We start from the raw sequence: 13135 nt of genomic DNA on the forward strand, positions 1-13135 counted from the left end.
AGACCCTTTCTCAAAATAAAAAGGGCAGCAATGCAACTTGGTGATAGAGCACACAAGTTCAGTCCCCACAACTGCACAAAAAGTGAAAAAACAAAGTTTGTGAGTCTAAATCTTTTATGGATATCAACCATTATCATCCCTTATCTCTGCCTATTGTGTCCCTTTTGTTATGGTCATCTGCCTCATCTTTTTCAGTGCTAAGATTTGTGTAGTTAAGAAGGGAGCAAAAACAGCCACCCAAAACAAGTATTTGAAAGATCATCAGATCACATACTTGTAGCATTCTGTTGATTATGTCTTCTAGGCTGAGCAGTGGTTGGTTTGGAGATCCTTGATGTCTCATGCTTTCCAAATCCCTTAAAGTTATTCTCATTGTTTTTAGAACATTTTTAACATTTCCAGAGTGCTAGTAGTTGGTTCTTCGTATGTTAGCACTCCAACTTTCCAGCTTACAACTTGCAGCTCATAAGTGACACTATTTCTGGAAGCCCCATTTAGAGCTGTGAATATAGGCCAAGTAGTCATGGTGGTAGCTAGTAAGGAACTAAAAACTCTCCATTCTTAGGGTAGGTATTTTGTTTTTCCATGTTATTAAAAGGATGGTTAAAAAAAAAAAAAAAGAAAAAAGGGATTGTAATCCCTTCTTTCAAACCCTAAGAAAATATGTAGCATCCTTATTCAGATGCTTCAGGAAATGTGAAAATCACCTATCTCTGATTTTTTTTTTTTTTTTTTTTTTTTTTTTTTTTTTTGGGTGCTGGGGATCGAACCCAGGGCCTTGTGCTTGCAAGGCAAGCACTCTACTGACTGAGCTATCTCCCCAGCCCCCTCTCTGATTCTTAAACCTGTCCCCAACCCCATTAGAAGACTCCTTTTTAGAACTAGGGTGTAGGGAATGAAGCGTGAAGAAAAAGAAGGAAACTTTATTGCCATGTTTCTCCATATCTGAAGGCATAAAATTGATTTTTGAGAATGAATTTTTCATGACTAATATTTTTCTTTGGTAACTCTATTCACATCCCTTTGGGACTTAGTTAAAATAGCAAATCACCTGTCCTTTTAAATTGTATAGAATAAACAGACCGTGAATAGTTCACAGAATAAGAGTGAGTAGAGCTTAAGTTATCTTTTTTCCTAGCATTTTACAGTAACAACAACAACAAAGGTAGACATTGCTCTTACCAAGACATTTTCTTTTTTATAGATGGACACAATGCCTTTATTTTATTTATTTATTTTTATGTGGTGCTGAGGATCGAACCTGGTGCCTCACACATGCTAAGCAAGTGCTCCACCACTGAGCTACAACCCCAGCCCACTTGCCAAGGCATTTTAAATGCATCTCTTTCTAAAAGTAAAGGAGTGGGAACTAGACTGACTCTAATTCTGATCTTTAGAAACCTCATCCATTTCCCTTTGTCTCCTTTAGTTGGCCCTAGAACCAGACTCTCCCTGTACGTTCCTGTCTGCAGGGGAAGATGCAGTTGTCTTCACTATTGACCTGAGACAAGACCGGCCAGCTTCGTGAGTATAGCAATAATCTTTATAAAATTCCATTCCTTGGCCCTGAAAGTATTTCATATGTCCTGATAATGCTCAGCTCTCAGGTCCATCAGAGTAGTACCTTTGTGTCTATGGTAAGAGATAGTTTAAGGTTTAGAATTCCTTACTTTTTAGGCCTGTTTCTCAGAGTGAAATACCACAGAGTTTACTTTCATTTCTCAGACAGCGGTTATTATACGAGGGCTTTAATAACTTGATCTCATCCTTTCCAGCCACGTAGGTGCCATTCACTTTATGTACAAGAAACATTACATACTAGCTTAGAGAGACAGGATCCTGTAAATTTTCAATTCAGTTTATCAAATGATAAACCTTGAAAAAAATATTGTTAGCTATCATAGAGTTCTATCATACCACAGCCCACTCATACGTGAATTTAAGACAAATAATTTATGTATAAATTATTTTAATTCTGTGATCCCATAGAAAGAACACAGCATCTTATTTGGATACATGTTGATCTGTCCTAGTTTAAATCTTAACTCAGGCCCAACTAGTTATGACCTATGTAATATCCTGAACCTCAGTTTCTTTGGTTTTACTGTGGGCTTAAGATCTACCCTGACTTATAATCCCTTTCTGTAAAGATTGTTGGTGTGTGTGTGTATATATGCACATATGTATACATACATGTGTGTATCAATTTATATATGTTTATATTTGATGCTCAAGTATAGCTTCTGGCTCCATGGCTGGAATTAAGTTGTAGCTTCTATTACTTATTTAAGTTTCCTTTTTAAAAAAATTTTTATTGGGCTGGGGAGATAGCTCAGCTGGTAGAGTGCTTGCCTCACAAGCACAAGGCCCTGAGTTCGATCCCCAGTACCGCAAAAAAAAAAAAAAAAAAAAAAAAAAATTTTTATTGCTCTTATAATAAGCAGATTACTTTTAAGAGATTCAAAGAGTAAAGCACATAGACAAAATATAAATTCTCCCTGTGTACCCCCAAGTTTTCTAGCCATTGGTAACCATTATTAGTAATTTTGAAAACCTCTCCAGACCCTTTTGAATATGTGTACCTAAATATATACATATACACTGTCCCCCATAAATGGGATAATTATATGTATGCATACACATACACACTATGCTTTTGAAGTTTGCCTTTTTAATATTTTAATGTGTTTTGCAGATCTATGTCAGACTATAAAAGCTTACCTAATTTTAATTTTTATGTGTGGTACTGGGAATTGAACCCAGGCCACTTTATCTCTGAGCTATATCCCCAGTCCTTTCATTTTTTATTTTGAGACAGGGTCTTGTGGAGTTGCTAAGGATTTCACTAAATTGCTGAGGCTGGCCTTGAACTTGGAATCCTCCTGTTTCAGTCTCACCAAGCCTATCTAATATTCTATTATTTTTTTTTTGGTTTTGTTTTTGATTAGAGCTTTACAGTTATACATAGTAGTTGGGTTCATCCTGACACACTCATACATGCATAGAAATTGGTTTCAGGTCATGCCCTTTTCCTTCCCCTCCTTTACCTCTCCCATTCTCTTTCCTCTACCCTACTAGACTTCCTTTAGCTCATCTATTAATTTCTGTTTGATTGGTTCTTTATGCTGTCCTATCCTTCTCTCCCCCTTTCCTTTATTTAACTCTAGCTTCCACATATGAGAGAAAACATTCAACCTTTGGGTTTCTGAGTTTGACTTATTTCACTTAGCATGATATTTTTCATTTCCATCCATTTACTGGCAAATGCCTTTTTTTTTTTTTTTTTTTTTTTTTTTTTTTTTTTTTTTTTGTAGCAGGGATTGAACTCGGGAACACTCAACCTCTGAACCCCATCCCTAGCCCATTTTATTTTTTATTTTGAGGGTCTTGCTAAGTTGCTTAGGGCCTTGCTAAATTGCTGAGGCTGGCTTTGAACTTGGGATCCTCCTGCCTCAGCCTCCTGAGCCACTGGGATTATAGTGAACCTCACGCAGCAGGTTCATTATTTTTAGGGCTGAGTAGAGCTCCATTTTATTTACACACACACACACACACACACACACACACGCACACAGCACAATTTCTTAATTCATTCATCTATTGACAGGCATCTGGGTCGATTCCATAATTTAACAATTGTGAATTGTATGGCTATAAACATTGAGGTGGTTGTATCACTGCAGTATGCCAATTTCAGATCTTTTGGGAAAATACCAAGGAGTGGGATACCTGGGTTATATGGTGGTGTCATTCCCTAGTTTTTTGAGGAATCTTAATACTGAAAGCCTAATTTTTAACCATGGCACATTGGCACACCACTGTTTATCTCATCAATGCCTTGTTGATTGATGCCTAGATTATTTATTGTCTTTTTAGTTTTAAAAATTATTACAGATGTAGTTCAATACCAGTATTAAGAAAGGGATGTCGATGCTTTTATCTTTAGAGAGATGTCTTGAAAAAGTTGTCTGGAAAGTAGAATTTCAACAACTGCTTAAATGATGGAAATGTTTCAGGCTCAGAAAAAGGATATACTGGTTATTTATATACCCTTAAGAGGAGGAAGTTTGGGAAATGGTGTTGGGTTCATAGTGGAAGGGGAACACTATGGTGGCACATGCCTGTAATCCTAGTGACTCAGGAGGATGAAGCAGAAGGCCAATCTCATCAACTCAGTGAGACCCTGTCTGAAAATAAGAAGTGTTGGAAATGTATCTCAGTGGTAAAGTGTCCTGGGTTTAATCCCCAGTATGAAAAAAAAAAAAAAAAAAATATATATATATATAGAGAGAGAGAGAGAGAGACAGACAGACAGACAGACAGACATACACACACACACACACACACACACACGAAGGGGACTAAGGAATAAGCCTGAGTGTGAAGGGCTTTGCCCTCTAGTACAGAAGATCCCCAACTTATGATGCATGACAGTGATTTTTCAACATTATGATGGTGTGAAAGTGATATAGATTCAGTATAGATTCTACACTTCAAATTTTGAAATTTTGATCTTTTCCCCAGAGTTGCAGTGCTGTTGCAATGCTGGGCAGTTGCAAAAAGCCATAGTTCCTATTCAGCCATCCAATCATGAAAGCAAACAACTGACACTGTACTATGTGGCCCAGCTATGGTATTCAGTAAGCTAGGTGTGTTAAATGCATTTTCAATTTATGATGGGTTTATTGGGCCAAAACCCCACTATAAATTAAGAAATGTCTATAGTTGTAGCTCTTTAGTTATCTAGCTTTTAAACAATTTTTTTTTTTTTTTTTTTTTTTTTTTGCGGTGCTGGGGATTTGAACCCAGGGCCTCTACCAACTGAGCTATATCCCTAGTTATCTAGCTTTGAGAAGAACATTTAATCTCTTGAACCAAATGTTTGTTGTTGCCAGTTATAAGGTTGTCATTTTTTGATGATAATGGGACAGTAGCAGGTTTTCCATAGGAGAAGGAAAGGATACAGATACAAGAAATGATAATGAATTTATTTGATCTACCATGTTAGAGTTGTGTGAAGCAGAATGAGATTTTTTCCTGTGTATCAGGTTCAGAGGGAACCTACTATTCAGCCACAGGAATGATTTAAATAATGGGTAGAGTAAATGAGTTTGGCAGATTATTTGGAATAAAATGTAGGCAGAAAATCTGACTGAGAGCACAATGGTAGCATGGAAAGTAAAGGAGGAAGAATTGGGAAAACTGTTTCCCCCCCATCTCCTTGGTACTGGGGATTACACCTGTGGCCAGTTTACCACTGAGCTACATCTCCAGTCCTTTTTTATTTTTTGGAGATAGGGTTTTACTGAATGCTGAGGGTCTTACTAAGTTACTGAGGCTGGCTTCAAATTTGCAGTCCTCCTGCATCAGTCTCTCGAGTCACTGGGATCACAGGCGTGTACTAGGGCCTGGCATATTGGAGAAACCAGAGTAGGAGGCCCAGATTCTAGATTGGAGGGATAAGAGAGGGTATTCAGAAAGTATTTGCTTTAGGAGTTAAAGAAGTAGTTTTACAGGCTGGAGTGAGGTAGAAGACTGAATGTGAAGGTCTTGGTCAAAAAATTCAAGCTATCTTCATGTGTTCAGGTAGTGCCTGAACACTTGCTTATATCATGCATTTTTTAAAAAATGAAATTGGCATAAGGGAATTTTTTTGTATATATGTGATAGATGTCTCTCTGGGAGCTCATGGAATTGTCTAACAGCTTAAGAAAATAGTTTGAATGAAACTGTGGGTGGTATATTCCTTTTGCCAATGGAACCTAATTTGAGGTGTTCTTAAAAGGAATTCTTTGGCCTACCTAATCTGTTTTCCCCTTTTTGGTAGGACATACCTGCTCATTAAGGCAAAATTTGATGAATTTGTCTCATATTTCTCATGCTAACTTCTGATGTAAAAATGTTTCCCCCCTAATGCCTTGATTGATCGTTTTTTATTTAAAGCGTCTCTGCATATTCTACTGATAACCACTGAACTATAATCCCCAGCCCTCCTCCTTCCTCTCCTTGTCTGATATTCAGTAGAGCTATCTCTTCCTTTGTTCTTGAAACTGTTACACCTTTTTGTTGTTTTTGTTGTTTCTGGGGATTGAACCCAGGAGTGCTTTACCATGAAGCTATATCACCAGTCTATTTTATTTTTTATTTTGAGACAGGTTCTCACTGAGTTGCCTTGGCTGGCCTCAAACTTGTGACCCTCCTGCCTCAAGCTCCTGAATCCCTGGGATTAGAGGCGTGTGCCACTGTGCCTGACTGAAACCAATACTTTTGACATATTTTCTGCTTTGGATTTTTGAGATGAGGGAGAGGTGATTTCTTCCTAATGATATTCATTTTCAGTGATCTCTGTACTCTTTTCTTTTAATGGAAAACTACAGAGATTTTAAAATCAAAATCTCTACTTTGCCCAGAGCTGGACTGACTTTTGACTATGCAGAGAGGATGCTAAAATTGTTTCTTTACAAGAAAATTCATTGTCATGGTTATATTTCTTTCTGTTTCCATAGCATCAAAAATGAATACAACCTTAAAATAAAAAAACAAAAGCTAAAGCCAGGCCTCTTTCTGTAGTTTCTTGATGTCTTGCCTGTAAATTTATTAATCTTCATGATGTCAGATTTGACTGGACACTTAGATATGGGTATTCCTAATGCCACCGTTAAGCTGGGATAAATCATGGTTAAGCTAGATTCTTCTAAGCTTCTGAATTTTCTCTGTTTTCCTCAGGGCTCTTGGCTGTCCTAACACTTACCCTTCTTGTGTTACAAGCAGGATAATTTTGAAGTATTTTTTTCAGCCTTACAAAGAGCTATCTTCATAAGAATGTTCTCTTCTGTTTTCTTTTGGAGTACCTCTGTGTTAGAAAACTATGGCTTATTTTTTAGTGCGTGTTTTTTGTTGTTGTTTTGTTTTTTAAAACTGAAGAGTCTTTCTGGGAGAGAGAGACTGACTTAAATTTTTTGCTTCTGTTTGTGTGCTTGTTGGGTGGGGGGGGCAGATACTGGGGATTGAATTCAGAAGCACTTGACCACTGAGCTACATCCCCAGCCCTATTTTTGTATTTTATTTAGAGACAGGGTCTCACTGAGTTGCTGAGCACCTCGATTTTGCTGAGGCTGGCTACAAAGTCGTGATCCTCCTGCGTCAGCCTCCCCAGCCTCTAGGATTACAGGCTTGCACCACCACACCTGGCCTAAATTTATTTTTTAATCCACTTGTTTCTGTAAGTCTTCCTCCACTCCTCTCTAAGTGACTGGGAAGATATACACTATTTGTAAATAAAGGATGGAACTGTATGGGTAATATTATCTCTTTAATGACTGGTTGTTAACATGTTGGATTCTAGCTAAAAGGCTTCCTGAAGAGCAGGACATTCATATACCTTTAGTTCACACTTCTTAAGGAACACAAGAAAATAATTTTATTGCAAATTTTTCCCCATCTTCAAAGTAGCATATAGTGAATATATGTGCTTTTTCTTTTTTCAGTGTCTAAGACAAACAAAAATACTTTTTCTTTCCAGATGAGAATCTTTTCATTTTCTTATTAGCCTTGCTTACACTGCTTTCTTGGCTTTTATTTGTCAGGATCTTCTGGGTCTTAAGGAGACTAAAACTTTGTATTTTTTTCTGCTTTTAAAGGAAACTGGTGGTGACAAAAGAGAAAGAGAAGAAAGTGGGGCTGTATACAATCTATGTGAATCCTGCCAATACCCACCAGTTTGCAGTAGGTGGACGAGATCAATTTGTAAGGTGAGTCTATTGCTTTTCTGTGTTTTTGAGAGTTCGAGACTGGCACATTGTCTTTTTTTGTTTGTTTGTTTAATTTTTTTTTCTATAGGATTTATTGCAGGTTTTTAAAAACAAAAGCAGACCATTCTTAATGTGTCAAATTTGTGAACCTGTTGCTTGGTATTCCTGAATGGTGAGGTATGAAATGCCTGGAAGTTCATTTACCACCATTGTTAATTTTTACCGACTTACAGAACACTTAAACACCTTTCTGAGGTATTCTGTTCCTTGATGTAACGGTCTCTGAGGGCTGGCTTTTCCTGTTATGTAGATGACTTTGCATGTTTTAAAGAAACCTGATGAATTGATCAAGTTCTTCACTAGCAGCTAATAATTCTTCACATAAGCCCATAATTACCAGCAGTTGCTGTTTTAGTAAATATCTTCTACCATTTTCTTTTTTTTCTTTTTCCTTTTTTGGTACTGGGGCTTGAACCCAGGAGCACTTTGCTACTGAATTACATCCCTAGCCCTTTGTATTTTTCCTTTTTCCTCTCTAGTTTTCCTCATATAAGAGAAAACTGTACAACCCTTGATCTTCTGAATTTGATTTATTTTGTTTAACATAATGGTCTCTAGTTCCATCCATTTTCCCACAAATGACACGATTTCATTTTTCTTTATGACTGAATAAAAACTCCATAGTGTACATATACCATTCATTAGTTGATGGATACCTAGGCTGGTTCCACAGTTTGACTGTTATGAATTGTGCTGCTAAACATCGGTATGCATGCATCACTGTAGTATGGTGACCTTAATTCTTTTTTTTTTTTTTTTTTTTTTTTTTTTTTTCAGTGCTGGGGATTGTGACCTTAATTCTTTAGGATAAATATCAAGAAGTGATTTAGCTGGGTCATATGGCTTAGAGCCTCAGCCTCTCAAGCCATACAGGAATGATTCTGCTTTCTTGATGGTAGTTGAAAAGCATCATCTTCCTTTTGAAATGAGACCATATTTTCTAACTGTATTCTGAGATAAACTGTATTAATAAGAAATCACAGGAGAAGATGAGAGATGACTTTACCTTGTGGTAGTTCCACGCCTAGTGTTTTGAGGAACTGCCATACTGATTTCCATTTTGGTTGTACTAATTTACAGTTCCTCCAACAGTTCAAAAGTTTTCCTTTTTCTCCACATTCTCCCCAAAATTTATTTTTTCTATTCTTGATGACTGCCATTCTGACTGGTGTGAGATAAAATCTCAGTGTAGTTTTGATTTGCATTTCCCTAATTGTTAATGATGTTGAACATTTTTTCATATATTGGTTGGCCATTTGTTTTTCTTCTTCTTCTTTTTTTTTGTGTGTGTGTGTTTTGGTACTAAGGACTGAATCCAGGGGAACTTAACCCCTGAGCCACATCCCCAGCCCTTTTTAAATTTTATTTGGAGACAGTGTCTTGCTAAGTTGCTGACACTGGCTTTGAACTTGTAATTCTCCTGCCTCAGTCTCCAAAAGCCACTAGGATTACAGGCATGTGTCACTGTGCCTGGCTACACATTTTTTTCTTTTGAGAAGTGTTTAGACAGGTTGCTGAGGCCCTCGCTAAGTTACTGAGTCTGACCTCAAACTTGAAATATCCCACCTCAGCCTCCCAAGTTACTGGTTTTATAAGTATGTGCCACTGTGCCCGACTTCTACCATTTCTATAAATAAATTGTCATTGCACTTGCAATTTTGTATATCGGTTTTGAATTTAAAAATAATTTGACATGGTAGCCCTAAGTGTGAACTGAGGGTTTTTGGCTCCTGTTATCCTGAGCCATTTTCTTTATCTGTAGTGATAATCTTTGTTCCTGTGAACATTTATTGAAACACTGGCTATTGAGACAACATCCTAAGGAAAACAGACATCATGAATTCAATCTGCAATGCCCCAGTTAGTTTCCTTCTGACCTTTAGTTGTAAACTATCCATTCCTATCTAGTTTTTATTTTAACTATATTTCTTTGGGATTGTCAGCTTGAAAAAGAGAAGAGGCAATAGCACTATAAAAATGAATGACTCTGCTTTCTTTTTCATTATTATTATTATTATTATTATTATTATTATTATTATTATTCTGTATAGGGGATTGAGCCAGAGACCCTTAACCACTGAGCCATATCCCAAGCCCTTTTTGTTTTATTTTGAGACAGGGTCTCACTAAGTTGCTTAGAACCTCAGCCTCTCAAGCCATACAGAAGACTCTGCTTTCTTGATGGTAGTTGAAAAGCATCATCTTCCTTTTGAAATGAGACCATATTTTCTAACTGTATTCTGAGATAAACTGTATTAATAAGAAATCACAGGAGAAGATGAGAGATGACTTTACCTTGTGGATAGCTGGGCACAGTGGCACATGCTTATAAGCCCAGCAACTCAGGAGGTTAAGGTAGGAGTCACAAGTTCAAGGCCCAGTCTCAGCAACTTAGGAAAACCCTGTCTCAAAATAAAAAGGGCTGGGGATATAGTTCAGTGTGAAGCTCCCTTGGTTTCAATCTCCAGTACCACTTTTTACTGTCTTACTCTTCAAAAAAAAAGTTTGCCACCAGATGTGGTGATGTACACCTGTTATCCTAGTGACTCAAGGAACTAAGGCAGAAGGATCTCAAGCTGAAGGCCAGCCTCAGCAATTTAGCAAGACCCTCAGTAACTTAGGAAGACTCTGTCTCAAAATAAAAAACAAAAGGGCCTGGGGATATAGTTCAGTGGTAGTAAAATGCCCCTGGGTTCTATTCCCAGTATAAAAATACACAAAAGTTTACCAACCCTTGTCTAACATCATCATATCTAGGACATAGTAGGTTCTTAATAAATGGAGAAAGGTAAGAATATCCTTATAAAGTAAAAGGACAAAAGGCATTACATACTAAGGAACACAGAATTATACCATATATCAAAAAGCATCCTGTGGAACTTGAGTATTTCAATATTTTTTTGTTAATTTGCTGACTTGCTGAATTTTTTTTTTTTTTTTTTTTTTTTTTTCTGTACTAAGGATCGAATTCAGGGCTTTGTGCTTGTGAGGCAAACACTCTACCAGCTGAGCATCTCCCCAGCCCTTGCTGAATCTTATAATGGCTTAGTGATATTTGAGAGATGTTGATTTAAAGTTAGTGAAGAGAATAATAAATTTGAAAGAGCTGTAATTGATAATGTAACCATCCCCCTGCCACTCACCTGACTTTGTTATTGTTCATTTATTAAACGTTTCCTGGGTAATTCTCTTCTCCCTCCCTTTCTCCTTTCATCTCTTTCCCTCTCTCCTCCACCATCCTCTTTTTTTTTTTTTGTGGTACTTGGGATTGAGTCCAGGCTCTCACACATGCTAGGCAACCACTTTACCACTGAACTTCAGCCACAGCCATTTTTATTTTGATATTTTGAGACAGGACCTCTTTAAGTTGCCCATGCTGGCCTCAAACTTCCAATCCCCCTTTCTCAGCCTCCCAAGTAGTTATGTGCTATTATATCTGGCTCTTGTGTCAGATCTTGAAGCAGTGGTAGATACCCATACTAACAGATTTGAACTTTATTCAGTCGATTTTGCAAAATCACTGGAGATATAATCAAGGAATTTACATAAAATTTAACACTTCAGACATAATTCTGATGACAGTTCAAGCAGGGGAATTAGAAGGATACTGCTGTTATCTAGGCAAAATGTGGTAAGTGGTGAAGAAAGCAAATACTGTCTAAAAATATATCCAGGGAGTAAAATTGACAAGAGAGAAATTTTTATACAGACGAGAAGGTACCTGATTTCTTGTTTGATCACTTGCATTAATGATAGTGCCATTAAAAAAATTCAGGGGAAAAGGATACATTTAGAATTAGTTTACTTTTGGGGAACCTGTTATATCCATTTGTTAAATAGATATATGTCTGGAGCTCAAAATAAGTATGGTCTGGAAACAGATTTAAGTCATATATCATGTTTAGGAGGTGGTGTTTAAAGCATCAGTAATGAGATTTTATCATCAAAGTAATGTACAATAATCCCCCCTTATCTACAGGGGATACATTCCCCAGTGGATACCTGAAACTGCAGATAGTAATGAGCCCTGTATACTTTTTTTTTTCCCCTTATACCTATATACCTATGAAAAAAGTCATAAATTAGGCACAGTGAGAGATTGAGAATAATAACTAATAATAATATAGAACGCTTGTAGTATTACACCATAATAAAAATTATGCAGGACTTTTGAATTATGTCTTTTTAGACTTTTCAACTTAATATCTTCTTGACCATTTTTGATTATAGTTAACTGAAAGGAAAAAAGTGAAACTGGATAAGGTGGGGACACTGTATAGAGCAGGATTTTCCTCCTTTTTGAGACTCAGACCTCTGAGTATATGAAAACTTTGGACCCCTTCTCAAGAAAAATACACATAAGGGAGAGGGGATGGGAATAGGGAAGACAGTAGAATGAATTGGACATAACTTCTTTATGTTTGTATATGAATACACAACCAGTAAACTCCACATCATTTACAACTGCAAGAATGGGATCCTAACTGGAATAGGTATACTCCAGTAATGTATACTATGTCAGAATACACTCTACGGTCATGTGTATCTAAAGAGAACAAATAAATTAAAAAAAAAAAGAAAGAAAGAAAGAAAGAAAGAAAGAAAGAAAAATGCACATAAGCAGTTTCTGGAGGTTTACATACTCTCTGGACTTCAGGTTAAAATTCACTGGTATAAAGTCAGAATTCAAGACTAAGTCCCTGGGGAACATCAGCATTTAAGGGATAAACAGACAAGCGCATGAACACTTTTGAGGAACAATTGGCCATCAGGGAAAGATGATGTTTCAAGAAGTAGTAATGAAAAATGTCAGAACAAGAGAGAAAGCTTTGAAAAGTATCTTGTTGGCTTTGGCAGTTAGGTTACTAAAGATTGCAGTCTGAGAAGTTTAGTGGTAAATTGAGAGTGAAAGCCATATTGGAATGGGTTGAGAAGTGAACAGAAAGTAAGGAAGTAAAAACATTAAATTTATATTGTTCTTTTGAGTAATTTTCCTGAGGGAAAGAGAGAAAAAGCAACAGTAGGAAAAAATTTTTAGACAACAATGAAAGAAGAGTTTGAGAAATGGACTAGTCAATCAAACAAGGTCCCTGGAGATAATGAGATTAAGAGCATCTTTAGAGAGTCTCTGAGATTAGAGAAGACTGCTGAGTAGAGACAGACTGGATCTACCTTTTTCCTCAGTTTATTTCCACACTTAGCATAATACTTGACACACATGTGCCATAAATATTTATAAAACTTGGATTGGAGAGTAGGAAAGATGAAAGTAGTTTGCTTGATGGCAATAAAGAAAAGAGTAAAGGTCTTCAAGAAAATGGTGG

At 36.8% G+C, this 13135-nt stretch overlaps 1 protein-coding gene across 5 annotated transcripts in view; it reads left to right on the forward strand.

The window, feature by feature from the left end:
* Dcaf8 (DDB1 and CUL4 associated factor 8) overlaps window positions 1-13135 on the forward strand; it is a 46569-nt gene that overhangs the window by 22795 nt on the left and 10639 nt on the right. For all 5 annotated transcript variants that reach the window (XM_047547141.1, XM_047547166.1, XM_047547149.1 and 2 more), the window contains 2 exons: window positions 1430-1524; window positions 7641-7751. In XM_047547141.1, coding sequence (XP_047403097.1) covers window positions 1430-1524; window positions 7641-7751 — 206 coding nt within the window. The remainder of the gene's footprint in view (window positions 1-1429; window positions 1525-7640; window positions 7752-13135) is intronic.

The sequence above is a fragment of the Sciurus carolinensis genome, chromosome 1 (assembly GCF_902686445.1).
Source record: "Sciurus carolinensis chromosome 1, mSciCar1.2, whole genome shotgun sequence".
Taxonomy (NCBI): Eukaryota; Metazoa; Chordata; class Mammalia; order Rodentia; family Sciuridae; genus Sciurus; species Sciurus carolinensis.